Here is a 22,958-nt window from a genome sequence, read left to right on the forward strand (position 1 = left end):
AATTGACAATTATGAAAAACTAACTAAATAACTAATGAAATTAGTTAAAAGTGACTAATAATCAAATAAAATGGCTATGAAATTAAACGTAAATAATTATGCAAAATGTATGCATCAAATACCCCCAAACTCAAGCTTTTGCTTGTCCTCAAGCAAACTTTAAAATGTGATGCAATTTTTTTAGGGGTGCCTTATCCAAAGAGCTATGAAAATCACCTATTAAAGTAACTTAACACACCTTTAGCCATACCAGCAATCCATATACCCATCCTTCAAAATGCAAAGAATCTAATGCTTATCCAAGCTTTCACCGCTTAGCCATCAAGTCAATTATCATTCAAAATTCCCAAACCAACCAATCAAAAGAGAGAGTCATGCTCAAAAGGAATTCTAGGACAATCAATAACTAAAGTGTCTCTATATAGAATGATGGAATTAAATGAATGAATGGATAATTTTCCAATCCCATAGACAAATTCCCTACTCCTATCTCCACTAATGTAGCAAGTACTATCAAGAGATCAAAGGTCTTTTTAGGGATGTAATGGGGCCATAAGGTTCAAAATGAGGCTAAGAAGAAAAATGAGAAAAAGGATTCAAAGCATGAGAATATTTTTAATCTTGAAAATATAAGGTACACTTTTTATTTTATTATTTTTTCCTCTTTTTTTTATCTATATATATATATATATATATATATATATATATATGGAGGAGAGAAATACACAATGAAAATTGTCAAGTGCTAGCATATTTTACAAAACACATAAAAAATGGAGGGACACTTTGATACTTTAAACTTGTATCTTGCATTTTCTCTTGATGATTGTCCCTAAAAATGCCACCCCCAAACTTATTTCTTTTAATACTTTGGGTGGATTTCTTTCAATTTGAATGACAATAGTGAAAAGCATATATACTAGCACTTTTACAAGATGACAAGCATTTCTTCTCCCTTTTTCTTTTTCTCTTTTTTTTTTTTAATAGTGTACCTAATATTATAAATAATTATTCTCATGAAAAGGGTTGGAGTGTTTGGTTCATTAGCTAGGTAGCAATAAGGGTTTCAAGAAAAATTAGGAATAAAAAGGCTCAAAGGGGTTTGCAAGGGCCAATTTTAATTAGGAAAAGGGCCAAAGGTTTAAAATGAAGAGGTTTAAATCAAAGAATGCCTAATCATCTCTCTTTTCAAGTACAAGCTGGTATTTCACCTTGAAAGGTTTAGAAAATTTGTTCTATGATTGGTGAGACATCACTTGACTACCTTATATCCAATAACTCCCTCTAAACATTCCAATCTCCAAAGGACTAGCTGGGTGGCTTTTTGGCTAAGAAGATATAGGCAAGGGATAAACACTTCAAAACTTTACACCCCTAGGAAACTTTCAATCCGCAAACCTAACTAAAGGTAAGTCAAATCACTCTCATAGGCAGCTTTTCAATACTCAAGGGATTTGGCAAAAGATTTTAATGCATGATGCATGATTCCTAAAAATGAACAATGCATTAACTAAATGGAGGAAATCTATTTGTATGCAATGTGTACAATTTCTAAGTGATGTATAATGTGTGTGCAAATGTGTTATGTATATGTATGTATGGATGTATATGTAAAATATTTACAATATATGTAAGCGTAATGGGGTGAGATGTTCATATACTCAAAATGTGAAAAATGTAGCAAAAATCAAAATGTGCACTCCCAAACTCAAAATTGGACATTGTCCTCAATGTCTCAAGCAGTGCATTATCAAAACTCAAAGTAAAGTGTATTTACCAGGAATTGTGAAATTTAAGAGCAAAAAGAAAGAGTTACCTGGTATAGAGCAGATGAGAATTCAAGAGATAATGGGGATGCATAAGAAGCTGCACAGGTTATGCAGAATAAAGTGCTGTTCAGAGCAGGTGCATAAGGAGGGTGCATAAGCTGTGTGGTTCTGCATGAGTGGCAATAAGGACTGCACAGGCTATGCAGAACATTTGCATAAGGGGAGTCACAGCTTGTGCAGTATATTCAAAAGCTACTGCATGATGGTGAGCAAGGAAAAATGTGCAAACACCAGTAGAAGCATGCAAATGTATACAGTGTGTGGACAAGTATGCACAAAAGGGCAGAAAAGGCAATGAAAATCAATGAAAAACTAATGTAATAGCCATCCAATAGAACTTCAAGAAAAACAGAATTCAAAACAAACTAAAATTGTTTCAACATATCTACAAAGAAAAACTCTTACAAGTTTGAACAAAAGTAAAACAGAAACTAATCTAATTCTATTGTTTTTCCCTTATCCAAAGATGCTGCTAAAGGACTGGTTGGAGCTGTTTGCTATCGAAGTGATGGTTCTGGAGGAGGTGATGGAGGTGGAGGTGGCATTCCCAGAAAAACCAATAGCTGCTTCATCATCTCCTTTAATTCTTTCTGCTTATCTCTGGTTTCCATGACAAAATCAAAGAGTTGATCATGACGATCCTTGAGGGTATCAAGACCAGATTCAAGCTTTCTATCCACAAAATATATATCATCACTAAGCCTTTCAAGATAGGTGAATAAGGCTTTAGTGTTGAAGGGAGGAGGTGCTGTGGATGAAGAGGGTCCAGCTGCAGAAGGTATGGGCTGTGCAGAATCTGGTGGGATGTCCTGTGCAGGCTGAGTGGATGGTGTAGGTTCGTGAGAATCTTTGTTGGGTGGTGGAACAGTTGTCCCTCCGGTTGTGCAAAGGTCTGGTTCCATTCTTTGGTTGTGCAGTGTCAAAAGGCCGCAAGCTGAATCCAGTTTTGGATAGGTGTGTAGCATCAAAATATAGGGTGTCTGAAAGTGCTGGTAGTGGATGTTGTTCCAAATTAAAACCAAAATGCTTGGCTATAACAGTTATGAGCCCACCCATGACAATGTCACCTATGGATTTGGTGGCAATATGTAACACATGCTCACAAAAGAAGTAACCAGGAGAAACTTTAACTTTATGAAAAGCACACCATAGCATGAACAATTCAGATTTCCCAACAGCACCAGAACTAGTCCCTCTGCCCAAGATAGTGCTAGCAAAAAGCCTATGGATAAATCTAAGTGCAGGGTCTAGTATTTGAGAGGTTTTGGATATGCCAACAGAAAAAGTCTGAGGTTGGTTTGTGATAATCCTCCAAAACTGAGCAGCATTCCAAATACCTTTGTTTGCTACCTCTACCCCTGTATATGGTACCCTAAATAGTCCATCAATTGCAAATCCAAAAATGCTATGAAATTGGTCCAATGATAACTCTCTATTTTGCCCCAAACATCTAAATTTCATAGTTGGCTTGTGATCTACGTCATGCAATTTCAGGGTAGCAGAAAATGAGGAAATAAATTCCAAAATTAGAGCTGGATAAACTATTTCTTGCTTATGCACAAATTCCATCCAACCTAAACCATCAAGATATGCAACCACATTATCAAATAAACCAACTGATTGGAGGGCATCTGCAGAAATATACTTAGTGGGTTGCACCCTCCTTTCCTTAAGTCTCTTAAAGGCTGCCTTATGAGCTGCATCAGGAAGAGGCCAAGGTAGTTTTGATAACTGTGATGCTGCTGACATTTGCTTTTTGCTGGAAGAGGGTGATTTGGCTTGTGTGGAGGCTGAAGTTTTGGGGTTTTTGGGTGGAGGCTCTGACAGTGGGGTGGTGGGTGGTTCTTTGCGTTTTGAGAGAGGAGGTGCAGAAGCCATGGGTCGGGTGGATTTCGACCTGATTTTTCTCTTGTAAGTGGCTGTGGGAGGTGGTGGAGGGGTTTCTTGTGGAGGGGAATCGGGGTTAGGAGGCCGCATTGCCAAGGGCGAGACTTGGAGAGGGTAGGTTAGAGGGGAATGAGGAGGCGATTCCATTGGGTGTCGATGGTGAGAATGGAGGAGTTGAGGGAGAAAATAAAGGATGCAGAGGGAAGCTAGGGCAAAGGCGGCGAAAAGATGAGTGGAGAAGAAGGGGAGGGGTAATGCCGTAATAAATGGAGGTGGAGGGACAGTCGTGAACAGAAAAGACGGGAAGTGGAGGTGGAAAAAATGGATGCCGAAGAAAATTTTTTGATTTGAACAGGACTTGTGTAAAACTGCATAAGGGGAAAAATGGGTGTGCATAACTTATGCACTCTCTTATGCAGGTTTCGGTGGAAGATAAGCAGTGTGAAAAACTGATTATGCAAGAGTGCATAGCTTATGCATTAACTTATGCAAGTTTCGGCCTGTTTTGGATTTCAGAGAAATAGGTTATGCGGAAGTACATAAGCTATGCGCTCTCCTTGTGCAGGTGTCGGCAAGTTTTGATTTTTGGAAAGTGTGGTCATGCGGAAGTGCATAAGTTATGCACTCTCCTTATGCAGGTCTAGGTAAGTTTTGGAATTCAGAGTTGGTGGTTATGCGGAAGTGCATAAGTTATGCACTCTCCTTATGCAAGTCTCGGCAAGTTTTGGTTTTTGGAAAGTGTGGTCATGCGGAAGTGTATAAGTTATGCACTCTCCTTATGCAAGTCTCGGCAAGTTTTGGTTTTTGGAAAGTGTGGTCATGCGGAAGTGTATAAGTTATGCACTCTCCTTATGCAGATTTTGGCAGAAAAAGAAAATGCAGGATTTGAAGTCATGCAAAAGTGCATAAGTCATGCACACACTTATGCAAGTTTCGGCAAATATGAAATTTGACAAAAATGTGGCTATGCAGAATTGCATACGCTATGCACAGCCTTATGCAGTTTGCAACAGAGATGAAAAATGACAAGAATTGTAGTTATGCAGGATTGCATAAGCTATGCAGTTACTTATGCACAATTCAACAAGATTGAGATTACAATTGAAAATGATTTGCAAGTGTGAAAAATACCCTAGAATGAAGAAATATAATTCTATGAAGCATAAATCATGAGAAATTGTCACCAAAAACACATCAATATATACAGAATCCATCAAAATTGCATCACACAAGCTTGTAGAAGTGAATCCTGCATAAAAGGCATTTGTGAATCATGCCATTTCAATTCAAATTCTGCAAATCAACATTTAGCACATTAAGACTCAATAAAATCTGTATAAAGTTGCATCTATCCACAAATGAGAATGGACTCCCCAAGTTATGCCAAGAAAATGCAGTATGTCCACCTTGAATCTCACAACCCAAATAAGCTCAAAACTACAAAGATGACCCACTTACCATCATATTAACATGATAAGTACAAATACTTAAAAGTTACACACCCAACCTCACAAAGAAACATAAGCCATGTGCTGCAGACCATTCTTTGCTACAAATTTCATTTTTTTCTGCATAAACCAAATAGCAAACCTGCACAGGTTATGCAGTAAAAATCAATCAATTTTGGGAGAGTTGAAGGACAAAATATCAGTTAAGGGTCACTCCCCAGCAGTTCACCAACCTTCCTCCATTGAAATACATCTATAAGGGACAAGATTCAACAGTGTTAAAAATTGAATTTGGGGAGATTTAAGATAAAAACAAAAACAATGTAAATAAAAGTAAATCAACAAAAGCAAGATAAAAGAACTTGGGGTGCCTCCCAAGAGCGCTAATTTATAGTCCTTAGCTGGACTCTTTTCATGTTTCATGGTGGCTGAAATTGGAATTTATTGCCTCTGTTTCCAATAGGTGCTTCAATAAATCTATACTTCATTTTCTTTCCATCACATGAGAAGATCCTTGTTGCTTTGTCTAAAAATCCGACCATTTCTTTCTTGACAACCTTTGGTGCATCTTTCTCTTTGAGAGATGGTTGCTTTATTTCACTTTTCTCCACTTGCTCAACTTGAAAGATTGGTGCCATAGGACAAGATGGATTACTATTCAAATGTTGTGCAAATGCAGCCTCTTTTGGATTTTCATCATTAATACTCCCTTCATAGATAAGACAACTTTCAAGAGAAGCCTTCAAATAGCTCTTTCTAAAGTGCTCTTTTATTAACTCATCAACTATATCAATTCTCAAACAAGAGTCTGCTTCAGAATGATGCTTCTTCATAGTGTTATTAATGTTGAAAACCAATTGATCTTCACCAACTCTAAGAGTCAATTTTTCTCCCTTAACATCAATCAATGCTCCTGCTGTAGCTAGAAAGGGTCTTCCCAAGATAATTGGAATGTTAGAATCCTCCTCCATGTCCAAGATGACAAAATCAACAGGTATATAGAACTTCCCAACCTTCAGAGGCACATTCTCCAAAATCCCTTCAGGATACTTAATTGATCTGTCAGCTAACCGAAGAGAAATGTGGGTTGGCTTAAGATGTCCCATATTAAGCTTCTCATAAATGGAGAGGGGCATGAGGCTAACACTAGCCCCTAAATCACATAAAGCTTTTGTAAAACATGATTCCCCAATGTGGCATGGAATTGAAAAACTTCCTGGATCCTTGAGCTTTGGAGGAAGTTTCCTTTGGAGGATAGCACTACATTCTTCAGTTAAGGCTACAGTCTCATAATCTTCAAGTCTTCTTTTGTTTGAGAGAATTTCTTTCAAAAACTTAGCATAAGAAGGCATTTGGAAAAGAGCATCAATAAAAGGCACATTTATATATAGCTTCTTCAAAACCTCTAAGAACTTCCCAAATTGCTTATCAAGCTTGGCTTTTTGAAATCTCTGTGGAAAGGGAAGCTGTGGCTTGTAAGGCTCTGGAGGTATATATTTCTCTTCTTTCTCTTCAACCTCCTCTTTACCTTTTTCTGCACTCTCTTGTTTTTCATCTGCCTCGACATCTTTCTCATTTTCTCTCTTCTCAACTTTTTCACTCTTCTCAGTATGCACTATTTTACCACTCCTCAGTGTGATGGCATGACATTGCTCCCTTGGATTTTCTGTTTGACTAGGAAGTCTTCCCATTGATGTGGTACCTGAGGAAGATGCTTGTTGTGCAATCTGATTTTCCAACATTCTGTTATGTGTTTGCATTTGTTCAAGCCTTGCTTTCATCTCTCTCATCTCCTCATCATGCTTATTTTGGTTAGCAAGAATCTGTTGTAATAATGCTTCCATGGTGGAACTTTGTTCTTGCTGTTTTGGTGGAGGATTCATATTTTTCTGCTGAAAATTAGGCAATGGTTGCTTATTTTGCTGATATGGAATTTCTTGTTGCTGTTGTGGTTGAAAATTCTGATTTGGAACTTGACTTTGCTGATTTCCCCATGAAAAGTTGGGATGATTCCTCCAAGTTGGATTATAAGTTTGAGAGTAAGGATTCCCCATTTGCTTGTTTTCATAATTACCAACATATGCAGCTTGCTCTCCATAGTCTACTCCACAGCTGGTAGTTCCTTCTGCATAAGCAACTTGTTGTGAACTTCCAGATGATGATGATGAACTAACCAACATACTTAAATCTTTCATCTTCTTAGCCAAAACATTTGTAAGTGCATCAAACTTTGCATTAATCATGTTGAATGGATCAAGATCATACATTCCAGCAGCTTACCTCTTTTGAGTTGGAGCTGGTCCTCTTGGACTACTCCAAAGATGAGTATTCTTTGCAATTTTCTCCAATAGCTCATAAGCTTCATCTTCATGCTTCATAATAAATTCTCCTCCTGTTTGAGCATCAATAATCCCTCTAATTGCAGGAGTGACATTGGTGTAGAAATTCTGGTTTATCATCCATTTCGGAATGGCATGATGTGGGCATTGTCTTTCTAATTCCTTCCATCTCATCCATGATTCATGGAGAGTTTCATCTTCTCTTGGTCTGAAAGCTGTCATTTGATTCCTCAGTTCTTGAGTTTTTCCAGGTGAAAAGTATTGTGTAAGAAATGCATCAGTGAGTTGCTCCCAATTTGTGATGGAGTTGTGAGGTAAAGAATCAAGCCAATCCAATGCTCTATCTTTCAAAGAGAATGGGAATAGCTTCATTCTTGCTGCATCATCAGACATTCCAGGTTGTTTTTGCATATCACAAATCATAGCAAACTTCTTCAAATGTGTGTGTGGATTTTCAGAAGGATGTCCCCCAAATTGAGAATTTTGAATCATTTGAAGAACTCCAAAATCCATCTTGTAGCTATTTGCATCAATTCTTGGTCTTGCTATGATCCATCAAGTCATCAAAACGAGGAAAAGCATGATCCATCATACTTCCCCTAGGCAAATTAGCATTTACAACCTCTTCTCCTTGGGCTGCATTTTCATTGTTTCGATCATTTCCAGCATTACCACCAATTCTAATTCTTTCATCAGCCATGTCTGCTTCTAATTCAGTTTCTCTCAAAGCTTCTTTTCTTCTTCTGGTTTCTTTCTTGTTGGCTTTACAAAATTTCTCAATTTCAGGATTGAACAATAAAGATGTGTCACTTGTGCTTCTAGCTCTTCTCATAAAAGATTAAAAGTAACTGAAAAAGAACAAACAAACACAAAATGAAAAGATAACAAAGATAAAACTAAAAACAACTAAAATAATCAAGAATTCAATCTTAAACAAACAACTCCCCAGCAACAGCGCCAAAAACTTGATGTGGCCCAACCGTAAGTGCACGGGTCGTACAAGTAATATAGAAAAGATATCGTTCCCACGAGGAGTTGTGTTTGATTGAATTTTTGATATAAAAAGTTGACTAAATTGAGCTATTTTTGAAATTAAAGCAATAAATTGATGGGTATTGGAGTATGAAATCTATATGTGCAAAATTAATAATCTATTCAACTATGTAATGATTTAACTAAATTTGCATCAAATTAAAACAAGGAAATTCAAATGTGGCAATATTTAAAATGGCAAGCAATTAAATTCGATTAGAAATTAACAATGATAAAAAGGCGATTTCGGAGTTCGAGATTTCATATTCAAGCTATTTCGGGATTTTTAATTTGGTTATCCAATCTTGTGGAACTTACGGGTTTTAAGGAGATTAATTCTTAAATCCTTTGAATACCCTTTCGAGTGAGACAAAGAGTGCCTTAACCAATCTAATCCTACTTTCGTGGAGTTAGAGTTAATTAAGACCCATTAGGTTCTTTAATTAATCTGTGAATCCTCTTAATCCTTAGTCTATTTCTAGATCTAAGTTAATTAAGTCCAATTTCTTGATTATCTATCACAAGGCGTTCTCCTTTCGGTGCCTCAACCATGGATTAAGAACATTACTTAATGGGATCCTACACTAAGCATGTCATTAAGCACACAAGAAATGAATAAAACTCATTAAGACCACAAAATATGGATTACCCAATCAAAATCCACAAAATATCTCAAATATTACGACCCTTACTCCAGAATCTAATTAAAACTACTCACTATCCATAATATTTACAAGATATTCTGATTTAATATGGAATTAAAGCTTTAATCTAAGCTAAGAAACAAGAAGCTCAACACTAGAAATGTAGGAAAAATGTAAGAAAAGAAAGAAATCTCCAAATCTGGTTGGAAATGGTGTGGAAAATGATTATGACTCTTCAGCTGCTCCTGCTCCTTTTTCTCCTCTTCCTTTCTTTCTTTTTTTTCTAAAATGGGAAATGGGGCTATTTATAACATTTTCTAACATGGAGCCCTAAAATGGTGTGTTTGAGGAGAGATTTTCTGAGGGAATCTTCTGCCAGCTCATTAATGAAATCTTTATGGGACTGCATAAGTGGACTGCATAAGTCATGCAGTCCCTTATGCAGTTTTCGGCTAGTTTTTGGCTCACTTATGCGAAACTGCATGACCAAGCGTATAGGTTATGCACAATTTCGTGAGATTGCATAAGGGAGGCGTGAATCTGCATAAGCTATGCACTCTCCTTATGCACAATTCGGCAGGTATTGGAACAGTGTTTCTTCTCCTTATGCAGATCTGCATAACTTATGCGGCAAGTTATGCGCAATTTGGCCAATGCATATTTCAACTTTGAAACTTGTTTTTGACATCTTTGGCAAAATTTCTTTTCAGTCCTTCAAAACATCATTTTTCCTACAAAACAAAGTAAAAATTACAAATTAATCCAAAATTGACAATTATGAAAAACTAACTAAATAACTAATGAAATTAGCTAAAAGTGACTAATAATCAAATAAAATGGCTATGAAATTAAACCTAAATGATTATGCAAAATGTATGCATCAAACTCCTTTGGTTTTAGCTTGAGAAAGTCTGTAGAGTCAAGGAATCGAGCCCTATCCTGAGCTGGTGTTGAAATAGAGCCAACCACTGGTTGTTGTGGTTGAGTTGTAAGTACTCAGTTATAATATTAACAGCACGATTCACTGCATGCAATCCCGCTGTCAGATCTGCCACAGTAAACTGACCAGCTCTATGTGCTTGAGCTGCAGTAGCTAATTGGAATGGTTGTGCCCCAGTCTTAGCCATAGGCATCTGTTTAGATGTCTGATTAATAATTTGAATTGGTATCTCCCCTGTTAGATCAAGGTTTGCACCATTAAGACCCTTGGCCCCAGTTCTCCTTTTATGTCTAACAGACCCAGGCACCTATTTATTTTAATAAACAAGCATTAAATCTGAAAATGTGAGCCAAATTAAGACAGATGAAAAAGTACGAAGGACACAGACACCTAAAGCAATGATAAACTGAAAAGACGTTAAGGATCCTATGCTCTGCAAGTTTACTAGACCTCAACCGAGCTCTGATACCAACTTTGTCACGACCCAAAATTCTGAGCCGTGACTGGCGCATAATTTAAGTATTCTTAAATTATGCAAGCCTTATCAGAGTATCTTGAATAAATACATTGTCACTTACTAATAAAAAAAAAAGATAAAATGCAAATAAATAAAATACTGAATAAACATCATAAATATCTCATAAGTAAACTGCGAAATCTCTACAGATTTCAACTAATTATTAGCCCGAGGAAACATGAATTCGGGCATACCATGAGAATAGATCAAAGATTGTCCCTCTTCAGAATATGGACTGAATATTTGGATCAGCTGCAGAACTCTATTGATCTGAAATAAATAACAGACAGAGAAAACATGATTTGAGCTAATGCTTAGTGAATGATAATTATAGCACACAACGGAATAAGAACAGATAGACGCTTGATTAATTTCACAATAAATTTTCCATTCAATAAAATCATGCTCATGCTATCAAAATCATTAATAAAATAATTTCATAAAACATATATATAAAAGAAGTTCATTCATTAAAAATTTTATGGTACAGTGCACCAGGGTGATGATACCCCACATCACCAAAGGCCATATGGTAAGCGCGCTACCAGATATTGGATACCTTCCTCCTCCTTCACAGATATCAATGCATATGATACTAATGCAAACCATAAATTGCAATTATGTATGACTCAACAATGCAACCTAATACTGTGATAGTCCACATAGTGGGGCAAGATAACAGATACAGATACTGGGCACAGGTACCAATTCAAAACAGAAAATCAATTTGTACAAATCAATTAAAATCAACAAAAAAATTTCAGATAGCAAATAATAACTAATAATGCAATTCCAACAGTTTATTTCAATAATTTCAAAGAGTCAATAAGATCAAATCAATCTCAAATCAATTCAGTGTAACACATTGGTAAATTTCATAGTCAGATATCAATCAATATATAGACATTAAAGGCCTGTTCCCGGAATCCTAATGGCTCTAATTCAAAGATAATTGACAAAATCAATTATTTAATCAAAATCGGAATAAAATTCAATATTAAAATAAAACTCTAGAAAATCACATGTAAAATAATTATTAAAATATTGATTTAAAATTTCATTTAATAATAAATTTAATGCTAAGAAATTTTAAAAGAGACTAAAACGATGCCATGTACTATAATTATCACTCACCTGAAACTTCCAAAACAATAGCTAGATTCAATAAAAGAGACAATTTCAGCTGACAGATTGAATATTCGAATCTCCTATATATCCAAAATATAGTAAAAATTTGATCAATTAAACTAATATAACAGACCCATTAAATATATTATAAAAAAATTTTAATATATATATATATATATAATCTAAATTCAAGGTTATTATCTCACAGTACTCATGATTAACCCAATTCAATACCAATGATCAAAGAAGAAAAAAAAATGAATTTCTTGAGTAGTTGTAACAAATCAAGGAAAGAAAATAAAATCAAATTCACCCATTATTGAATAAAGAACGAGTTGAAAACAGAATCGAATGTGATGAATAGAGAAATAAAAATTTAGGAATTTTCTGCGCATATCAGATTATAAATTGTAAATTTATATATATATATATATATACACACACACACATACACACACATATAACAATAATGAAAGATGATGAAAATACCTATTGAGAGTATTTGGTAGAAAAAAGAAGATGACAAACAGGTTTTTAGAGTAAAGTTTAGTAGAAGATATGATTGTGGTATATATATTTCAAGAGTTCTACTATGTGTAAAATGGGATAAGAGTTATTATTGAATTGGGTTATTCATATTACAGATATATATTTAATTTCGAAAATAATATATATATAAAAATAAATAAACAAGTCATCCAATAAAATATTCTTTATTTTATTTTATTATTATTTTTTTAAATAAATATTTTAAATTATTATTAGATAATTAAAATAAATAAATAATTAAATAGGTAAATATTATGTTTCCACATATATATGTTCATTATACTTTTGATTATAATTATATTACTTATAATTTAATTATCTTTAGTTACAATTTTTTATATGTGTGTGTGAGAATTGGCTAAGAGTCTATAAATTAGTTGTTTTATTACAAGATTATGCGACCCATGAGTTTATAAATGAATTAACTCGTGAACTTGAACAAACTTAATAGTGATAAATTTCAATTCATCTCATTTATTTAGCAAATTTAAAAATTAAATTCGAACTCAATTCATTAATAAAATAGCTGAAATTAGTAATTCAAGAGTCACTCAACTCATTCTTAGAAGTAGATTTATTTCCTTTTATAAATAAAATTCATAAACTCTCTTATTCTCTCTTTCTTTCTTGCTTCACGATTATTTTCTACCTATAAATTATTTCTAAAAATTTTCTATTCAATCAACTTATATTTATAAGTTGTTAAAATTTTATTATTAAACATTAAATAAATATATTAAATTACAATACTCAATACACAATTAGTTGAATTATATATATATATATATATATATATATATATATAAAATCATGAATTTTTATATGTAATTTTTTATTCAATTGTTTTTAAATATTAGGTTGAATTATCACTTATTAATAAATAAAGAATCTATTAAACATAAAAATTCATAAAATTTTAGTATTTAAAAATATTATATTATCTTAATTAGAAATTCTTTATTTCAGATAAGTTAATGAAAGTGAAATGAAAAAAAGAGGTTATAAATTTGTGAGTTAATATGATAAAAAGTGAATTTACAATAGAAAATTTTGTCATTATAATTTAATTTATAATTATAAGTGTTTTATAAATATATAAATTTAATTATATATTATTGTATTTATTATATATTTTTGTGTTAAATTTTTTTAATATTGAAATATCAAGTTAATTTATCAACACTAAGCTTTAGCTTTTTATAAATTTTATAAAACATATATAATAAACAAATTAATGTAATTTATTAGATAATCAATGTAAATTAATTTTTAAGTTTTCACATTAATTTTTAATATAAAAATATAACTAAACTTTAATTAGTTTACAATTTCTTTATTTTTTTAATTTTGTGTAGTTCTATTTTATTTAAATTATATTATTTTTAAAAATTAATTAAATTTAGTTATTCATAACTATAATATTAAATTGCCATAGGTATTTTTGTCCTTCCCACTTTTACCATCAGCACCAAGTGCGTTACAAATGCTTTTTTATTATTTTTAATTAGTATTTTTTTTTGTTAAAATTATAATTTTTATTTATAATATAATTATTTTAAATTTATTTAATTTTATTATTAATTAAAAATAATATTAATAAAATTAATAATATTTAAATTTTATTTTTAATTTTATTTTTTTGTAAAATACATCTTATTTTGAAAATAACTATTATTATAGTTTAATTTAATTATAAAATATAAAGTAAGTTAAAATAAAGTCACCATATAACCTAAAATAACAGGGAAAAAAGTGCAATTATATAACAACTAATAATAAAAACTAAGATAACATTTTTTTTTCTAAGGATAAAAAATAGAATTATAGTCCAAGAATAATTTGGTATTATAACATTTTATAATCTTATATTATTATTTTATAATAATTATACCTTATAAAATAGAATAATTAATCAACCCTGATTTTTTCTTTAATTTTTAAAGATAATACCAAAAAATAATAGTAAAATTTTTATTAAAAAAAAATTCTTTTATAAGGTATTATGCGCCTTGATTAAATTCAAATTAACAAATACCAAAAGAAAAGATTGAAATTAAACAATACTTATTAAATTTAATTTGAAATATTTATTTTAATGTTTGTTAAATAAAATTTAGTATGAATATTTATTCAGGAAATTAAGTCTAGTATTTTTTTTATTTTAAATATGATTGATATTAAAAAATAATATAATATATAAGAGTTTCAAATTTTGTAATTTAATAAAAAGATCACAAAATCATTTTTTTATTAATAATTAACCATTTAACTTGTATAATTTATAAACAAAAAAAAAGCCAACTTTCTCTTTTTTTTTTTAATGTAAATATATATTTATATAATCTTAGTTGTACTAAATTTTAATTCTAATAATATTCAGCCTTCTTTTTTTTTTTCTTAAATTACTCAACATCTAAATTAAAATTTTGGAAATGAGATATTCACCCGAATTTTATTTTATTTTTATTATTATAATTTTTAAAGGAGATAATCTCCTTTAATTATAAAGTCGTTCACTCGAATTTTATTTTATTTTTATTATTATAGTTTTAAATTTAAATTATAAATTATTGAAGAAAGTTAGGAATGCTATGTATTTTTATTGATAAAATTACTTATTAATAAAAATATGCAAAAATTTCCTCCTATTTGTACTATTATATATTATATATAATAGATAATTATAAATTAATTAAAGAAATAATATATTAAAAGAAACTTAAATTATAAACTATTTAATTAATTTGTTAATTATGTAAATAATAAATAATGTCATATATTATTTTAATTATTAATATATATCCTTGTTATTTATATTTTTCCTCTATTATATTGAAGTAATAAATTTTAATAATTAAGTTAAAAATATCTAGAATAAATAAAAAGGTCATAAAAAAAATAAAATTAAAGAACTTTGAATTTCAATAGGTATTGATCAATTTTTTTTAAAATTTATGAACTTTTTTTTAATTAATTATTTTTATGAAAATTGATAATTTTTTTAAAACATGAAAGTTATCAATTTTTTTTTAAATGAACTTTTGATTTTAATTATTTCCTTTTTATAAATTTTTATTTAAAATTACAATAAAAATTAATTAAGTAGATGCTAAATATAAATATGATAAAGAATTTTAAATTTTTATGAATTCTAAAACTAATTTAAATAATAAAAATTAATATAATTATAAAATATATAAAAATTAAAGATGTATATGTTTATTCATAAGTTCACCCCTCATTCGTATTTGTGTGTTTATGTTTATGTCTAAGTATAATTATTTTAATTATTATTGTAAAAATTTTTAGGTTTTCAATTTTATTTTAATTTAGTCATAAAAATTAAAACATATATATAGATTTATTGAAAATAACAGTATTGCAGAAAGTTTTTTTCATTATCTAAAATAAAAATAGATCAGTCATTACGCAGAAAATTATTTTCTACCACCCAAAAAGGTATTCTCCTCTACCAAAATTATTTTTAAAATTTTTTTTCTCTTAAAAGGATATTATAATACACTTGCATTCTCATAAATTTTGTAGAATAACTAATATATATATATATATTGGTAGGTTATATAATTAATTAATTTATATATATATTTAATTATTTTTTAATGATTCACTTATTAAATCATTGATTTATTGGTTGAAGTAATAATCTATTGATTAAACCACAGATCCATCAATGTAGTCCTGTCACCAAATCAACCTCTAAACTGAGTGGTCAACCTCTAAACTGAGTATTATAACACTGTTCATATGAGTTGCAATCCCACACTTGCATATGCAATCATCACTTGCTCCATTGAATCTTAATATCAACTCGAACTCGTATCTGTAAGGCAATGTTTCAATTTTTGGGGATTGAGGGATTCAGTGTTTCAGGATTTCATTTTTGAGAAGGGGATTTAGGGATTTTTTTTTTTTTTTAATTGTCTCTGTATGATATTCACTTAATAAGCAGAAAAAAACTTTTTTTAATTTTTTTAATTAAAAAAATAAAAGTAAATCAATAAAATAAATTTAATTTAATTAATTTTATAAAAAATTAATTTAATTAATTTTAAGTCTGAAAATTAAAAAAAAAAAAACTTTTTTATAATAGCACATAATATCAAAATGTTTATCAATAAATTTTTAAAACGAATTGTATGTAAAAAAAAAATTATTCTAAAATCACAAGATGTGTACACTTTCCATCAAAATATAACACGTATAAACTTTGATTGATAATAATGCAGATGGATTGTACAAAATATTTTATGGACAAAAAGTCAGTGGGCTGTCAGGGCTGCAGAAAGAACAGAGCAATAATTGAAGAATATTAATAGCATTGGTTGTGATCCACAACTCAGCTTTCATTGATTGTCTTTCTCACATGTGGCTGATTCAATCGTCCAAATCTTCTCTTAATCAGTTCCATCTAATATATATATATATATATATGTATAATTTAATCACATATCTTATCCGCGCATGTCCATGAAAATTTGGTGACCCAGAATTTGGGATTATTAGTTCTTGATTCCACATATTTGAATCAGCTCGTCATTAGATTCTGCATATAAATTCTCTTCTTTGATCCCAAAAACTTGAGTACTCGAGTTTCACCATGAAAGAGAAGTTTTCCCAAGCTTGCCCCATTTTTTCATTTCGTCTTGTCTGATGGCTTCTGCCTATGCATCCTTCAAATCATTGCTTTTGTAGCCTGCTGATTCATTTGCTTCCACTCTATTACTAAACAAGCATTCTTTTTCATCATTTCCTCTGTAAGTGCCCATTTTCTCATTCATCTTCGGCCCTATTCCATTGGGTTAATTGGGTTGAATCGTTTGTTATAAAATTAGCAAATTTGTTTATGATTCTTATATTGGGATTTTTTTTTTTTCAAAACAAGATCTATATTGGATAATTGATGAGTAATCAAGGAAACGGCAGAGATAATATTGTCATTTCTTGGTCAGGATGCAGCTGCTGGTTACTCCTGATTCTACCACCTTGAGTTACTGGTTAAGCTGGAGCGTCTTGCTATGTGCAATCTGTGTCTTCACCCCTGTGGTTGTAGCAATATTTATTATATGGAAACATGAAAATTTTGATCATTCGAGATCTTGCAGAGGAAAAACTCAGCAACAGATACACCATTCATTGTTTGAAGATAGAGCTTGGAGGCCATGTCTTAAGCAAATCCACCCCATTTGGTTGTTGGCTTATCGAGTTATTGCTTTCTCTTTGCTTTTGGCGTCGCTCATTAGCAAAGTTTCTGCTAATGGATTTGTCATGTTTTACTACTATACTCAGTATGCCATCTCTCATCTCTGTTGAATAGAATATGATTTGAAATTTCCATGAATCAATTCATCTGAATCTTAATCGAATTGCATTCACACCAAGGCAGAAATTTGGAAATTTTTCTTCATAATGTATAGGAGTGGGCATCTACTTTTCTATCAATCAACAAATAGCTTTGAGCCTTTTTTCAAATATTTTTGGCAATTGATGTTTCTTGTAATTTCTAAACTCCAGGTAATTTGAATATCACGTTATTGAACTGAACTCTGCAATTCATCAACCCAAAATGGCTTTTGTCATACTTCATTGAACACTTGATGACATGAACTGAATTATATGCCAATTGACTTCTAGATTCCCTGGCCCACACCACACCCCACCCCCCCCCCCCCCAAATGATTTTGAAATGTATTTCTTAAATTCCAACTTCAGCTTATGTGATGATTTTTGGTTGCTGAACAGGTGGACTTTTACTTCTGTTACCATTTATTTTGGGGTATGTGTTTTCTTTCTCTGGGTCCTTATGCTGAACGCCCTCAAATTTTGATTGAATGTGTGATCCATATACATAGCTATTGTTGCTGTCATGGTCATGAGTACAGTCTGCTTCTACACAACTTTTTGCATTTGTTGGAAGTATATTTCTAGCATCATTGTGCTTTTGGATCATTTGTATTACCATGTTCTTTATGTTCTCGCCATGATTTGTAGTTTGGAGTACTGCTTTCTGTCTGTGGGTGTTACCGATATCATAAAATGGGCATGGCAGCATCCAATATCCATCACATTGGGGATGATGTTGAACAAGGGTACCGTGTGCCTCTAATACGCGAGGAAAGGTCAAATATACTCAATGCAAGAAAATTATCAAATACCCAAGAGGAAATTTACGGTTTTCAAGCAGCAACTGTTTCTAATTATCTCTTTCAAGTTCTATTTCAGGTAGATTCTTTTCCAAGATGAAATAGTTTCACTTGTATCTATATGAAGTTGATTTGTTATCTCACAATTTTCCTATGTTTTTTCTGTAATAAACAGATGAATGCTGGGGCAGTAATGCTCACTGATGTTGTTTATTGGGCCATTATTTTTCCATTTCTTACCATCAAAGATTACTCTATGAATTTTGTAAGTAACGCATTCTTAATCAGCCCTTGTTTTACATTTGCTTTAATGATTACTGCCTCCAGATCTGTATGTGAGCACACTTGATACAGCGACATTTAAACACATACTCTTCTTGTTTCTTATATTATCAGTCATTGAAAGAGTTTATTCATGTTGTGCATATTTAGGATGCGTCTGTATTACATTCATGTAGATATAATTCCTGGCATCCGTTTAGCCCAAGCCAATCAGTTATCTATGGCAGGACTTTGGAAGGCAGCATTGTGCTTAGGTAGAAAAGGATATACACTTGGGTAATTTGATATATTTCTTGCTTCGTTGCCTGGTTTTTTCCATGTCTTATTGATTAGGAGCGAAACCAGCGTTCGGTGTTTCTTAGCTATATTGTTTTTTCATGATATTGTTTATAATTCTTAAACTGAGAGCCCTGATGTTGTTGCAATCTTCTTGATCTCGATGGTGGTATTGCCATGCAAGCTTCCTTCTCCAACTTGTACAATGACCAGTTGCTTGAACATGAAGCTTGCACTAGCTAGTCTGGCAGGCTTTAGTCGAAATAAGAAGTTTGCATTTGTATTGTATTTGGCATCTTAATGTCTCATGAGTAAGAATAACAGAAAGATGTCATAACACATTTAAATTATTTTTTTTGTTTCTATCATTCTTAACCTCCAAATTAATTATTTAATTCTACAATTTGTGCGTCCTTAATATGGACATATTACATATACGTGCATATGTAAAGCTCTTAGGATGGTGGAATGATCAAGTACATGCTGTGCTCCAAGAGGTCTTGGGACCATGCCCGACCTTGGAAGCAGTCAAGATGGCTTGACTATATTGTTTGTGCATTATATATTATCTTTTGGGGTTCATAAGTTCAGCAAATTAGACATAGTGGCCATAATATATGATAGAGTCCTTGTTTTATTGCTTCTATTTCTTCTCATCTTGGTTATCCATTTTGATTGTTTTTGTTTTTCTTTTCTTCATAACTTTTTTCTTACCATGTTGTGGTCTACTGCATCTGAATGGCCATGTTTTCAATCATTTCAGATGACAGTTAATATGCATACGCTCAATATTATCGTACTCCTTGGTGATACAGCTTTGAATTGTTTGGTAAATTAATATCTCTCTCTCTCTCTCTCTCTCTCTCTCTCTCTCTGTGTATTTTCTAATTATTCTTGAATTGTCTTGCTGCTTTTCAGCCATTTCCTTGGTTTCGGTTTTCTTACTTCATTCTATGGACGGGTAGTTTTGTCATTTTCCAGTGGATTATCCATGCTTGTATACCAATTTGGTAATTTTTCATTTCCCTTTTCTCCTTCCTCATCCTCATTTTTGTTTGTCTCACCAATAGCATTGTTGATGCTTCAGGTGGCCATATCCATTTCTTGACTTGTCATTACCATATGCTCCATTATGGTTCGTATCTCAAACATCTCTCTACTCCAATTTATGCTTTACAAACTTTTTCTGTTATTTTTTTTTCTTTTCTTATGCCGTAAGTGTGAGCTTTACATCATATTCTTATTTTGATAGCTTCCTTGGATATGAATTTGCAGGTACTTGCTAGTAGCATTGATGCATTTCCCATGCTATGGTTTCTTTGTGCTGATTATCAACATGAAACACAATCTGTTGTCGAAACGGTTTCCTCAGTCTTATCAATGTCTGAGATGATGAATGTAAAATATTTGAATGCTTCTCTCCTATAGCTGAATGCATTTGAGGCTCCATTAAAATCATGCTCAAGCGAACCTAGTTGGAGGTAGAATGTGGCAGGTGGTAGTCCTGTGATGCTCAACTGTTCTATTTTGTTTCAATGGAATCAAGACTGGATCCATTCAGGATGTTTACATAATGTTATAATCTGAAGCAACATTTTACATCAGAAGTAGAGGATTGGTAACCGCACTAGTACTTGGCGTATGTTTAGAACTTCCTTCTAGGTTTCAGATTCAGGCTTCTTAGTTCATTTCATTGAACCGTTGATTGTATGACGTACTGTAAAATTTCCTCTCTGCAATCCCTGATCATGAGTTAACAGAGCTTGTGATACTTGATTCTTCATTGTTTACCTTAAACAGGAGGTAGGGATGTAAAACTGAGGCGAGAATAATGCTGTCTTAGCAAATGATAACACCCCATTTCTTGCTCAATTTCATTTAAATGCAGTCTTTTTCCTTGTTCACGTCAAAATTAGAAAGTAAAAGAATTCCATCCACATTCAGATATAAAAACCCAAATATTCTCTTTCAACCAACCATTAAAGACTACTGAAATATTGAAAATAACACTGCAAGTCATCCAAACACATTCAACTATGTATTCATTATGATTCAAGTAGCCTTGGTAGCTTTATGCACCAACATAAACCAAACAAATACACAGTTGTTATTTATTACTAATACTTGATCAACTAGAAAATTGTAACTCCTTTTAAGCAGAAGCCTTAGCAAGAGCTCCAGCTTCAGTGAGCAGAGGAATTAGCTTTCCTTCCTTATGCATGCCTGTTGTTGCTGCAAAAGACGGTAACATAAACCCATCAATATGCAAGTAACAATGTAACAATGGAGCCTGATAACAAAGAAAATTTTTTGAGACAACAGAGCAAATTAAAGCCATACTGTCACAGCCACCAATGTGCTTGCCACTGATGAAAACATTCGGCACAGATCGTTGTCCAGTCCACTCTGCCAATGCTGATTGTACCTGACTTCCATCGCCTTCACAACATGAAAATCAAATAATAAGTAATTGATCAAATGCATTAAGGTCAATGACTTATAATGCTGACCCAATCACCAAAGAATGGCTCTCCCTGTCTCACATAATGCATTGATCGTATATTTAACGGCTAAATACAGATAAGAGACATAAAACCTCAGTATAGATTGCTTTTTCAAATATTACTAGTGCAATTAATTGCCCCAACTCCATCACTGATTCTGCTTACTATTTTCCTTAATTTACCCTATGTTTGAATGGAGTACATGAAGATTTTTTTAAATTACAGTAAGGTAATGGATGACAAAGGAAGATAAAGGTATCAAAACCTTCTGAATCCACTAATCTGATGCGTTGTAGAAGCAGAGTTTTGAAGGTTTTAAACCTTCCCCCCAAACAAACCCATAACTTAACTCCAAAAACTTCATTAAAAAAAAAAAAACACTTGACAGTCAAAAAAAAAAAAATTTGGCTTATTCTGAAGAATTCTTTGATTTTAAAAGGAAATGATAGATATTACTACTGCAGGATTGGTAAATAGCAACTCTATAAAGCAGAATTCAGGCATAGAAAGCCATTGTCAATCAAAGGAATACATCTTAGAATATACGACCCATAAATTCTCCCAAAGCATTGTAAAACATAACAGAAAAATAGTATTAAGCTCCAATTCGATACAATTATCAAACAAATAGATAAAAGAATAAAACTTATTATCTTTTCTCAGGAACCAAACAGATATGAGACAAGAGCATAGCAAAACTATAGAAATTACCCTCAGTATCCAACTCCACGGTCTTATAATTGGCACCCAATTCATCCAAAAGCTTCTTCACGCTCGTGCAATAGGGGCAGTACGTCTTGCTGAAAATACCCAAAAAACCAATTCAAGTAAGAAGAAAACAATTAGAAACAACAAATTCGAGAAGGAAAAAAAACGCAGAAAAGGATGAAGAATAACCTGAAAACGACAACAGAATTGGAAGAAACGAGCTCCTTGGCCTTGGTCATCGCCATCTCTGCCTCTCAATCGTTCTCTCAGTCTCTCAGTGCTCTCAATTATCGTATAATGTTTGTTTCCTTCCTGATTCCGTAGAACCCGGATCTTGGTGGGCCTGTATATATACACAAAGGGGGAAGAGGGTGGAAATCTTTTCGTGTAACAGTCATAAGATTCTGCCCTAAGATGAAAAGCTGAGAGATGATCTGGACCGCTAGTTTAGATTTCAACTAAAAGAGAGAACTTTCTACATAGACGGCAAAGTTGTTTGATTCTTTGAATTTGTGGGCCATAATTGGAAACCAACGTCAACTTTTGCTGTCACAATTTATTACATTTTTATTATCATTATTGTTATTATTATTATTATTATTAATGGAAAAAAATCCTCAACTTTGAGATTTTTTAATAATTCTATTTTAAATTTTTTTTAATAAAAATATCCTCAATTTACAAAATTATTTATGATTTTATCCTATCATTAGA

General features: G+C 32.0%; 2 protein-coding genes and 1 non-coding gene across 4 annotated transcripts; 2 read left to right on the top strand and 1 right to left on the bottom strand.

Annotated features, from left to right (window-relative positions):
• Positions 1-7,633: 7,633 nt before the first annotated feature.
• On the top strand, positions 7,634-7,740 carry LOC131174197 (small nucleolar RNA R71). Its single transcript, XR_009144445.1, has one exon. It is a non-coding gene; the product is annotated as a small nucleolar RNA R71 (small nucleolar RNA).
• Positions 7,741-16,766: 9,026 nt separating this feature from the next.
• On the top strand, positions 16,767-20,904 carry LOC110657529 (uncharacterized). Of its 2 annotated transcripts, none has more exons than XM_021814771.2 (9): positions 16,767-17,088; positions 17,217-17,619; positions 18,074-18,107; positions 18,323-18,553; positions 18,650-18,739; positions 19,796-19,861; positions 19,951-20,042; positions 20,120-20,167; positions 20,308-20,904. In XM_021814771.2, the coding sequence occupies exons 2-9, from the start codon at positions 17,285-17,287 to the stop codon at positions 20,423-20,425; spliced, it is 1,014 nt and encodes a 337-aa protein (XP_021670463.1). In that variant the 5' UTR covers positions 16,767-17,088; positions 17,217-17,284; the 3' UTR covers positions 20,426-20,904. The 2 variants fall into 2 exon arrangements, with proteins under 2 accessions (XP_021670463.1, XP_021670461.1); XM_021814769.2 differs by having other exon boundaries at positions 17,284-17,619.
• A 144-nt stretch (positions 20,905-21,048) lies between these two features.
• LOC110657530 (glutaredoxin) lies at positions 21,049-22,634 on the bottom strand. Its single transcript, XM_021814772.2, has 4 exons — positions 22,434-22,634; positions 22,248-22,336; positions 21,373-21,471; positions 21,049-21,264 (listed from the first exon to the last, which is right to left on the bottom strand). The coding sequence occupies exons 1-4, from the start codon at positions 22,487-22,489 to the stop codon at positions 21,185-21,187; spliced, it is 324 nt and encodes a 107-aa protein (XP_021670464.1). The 5' UTR covers positions 22,490-22,634; the 3' UTR covers positions 21,049-21,184.
• Positions 22,635-22,958: the final 324 nt, after the last annotated feature.

This window comes from Hevea brasiliensis, chromosome 15 (assembly GCF_030052815.1).
Source record: "Hevea brasiliensis isolate MT/VB/25A 57/8 chromosome 15, ASM3005281v1, whole genome shotgun sequence".
In the NCBI taxonomy this organism is placed as follows: Eukaryota; Viridiplantae; Streptophyta; class Magnoliopsida; order Malpighiales; family Euphorbiaceae; genus Hevea; species Hevea brasiliensis.

Excerpts from the sequence above, each read along its gene's own strand:
- LOC110657529 (XM_021814771.2), top strand. The coding sequence starts at position 17,285 with ATGCAGCTGCTGGTTACTCCTGATTCTACCACCTTGAGTTACTGGTTA. Across the intron at positions 18,108-18,322 it reads CTGTTACCATTTATTTTGGG|TTTGGAGTACTGCTTTCTGT; the intron begins GTATGTGTTTTC and ends CATGATTTGTAG. Across the intron at positions 20,168-20,307 it reads TTACCATATGCTCCATTATG|GTACTTGCTAGTAGCATTGA; the intron begins GTTCGTATCTCA and ends ATGAATTTGCAG.
- LOC110657530 (XM_021814772.2), bottom strand. The coding sequence starts at position 22,489 with ATGGCGATGACCAAGGCCAAGGAGCTCGTTTCTTCCAATTCTGTTGTC. Across the intron at positions 22,337-22,433 it reads AATTCTGTTGTCGTTTTCAG|CAAGACGTACTGCCCCTATT; the intron begins GTTATTCTTCAT and ends GGGTATTTTCAG. Across the intron at positions 21,265-21,372 it reads GCACATTGGTGGCTGTGACA|CAACAACAGGCATGCATAAG; the intron begins GTATGGCTTTAA and ends CGTCTTTTGCAG.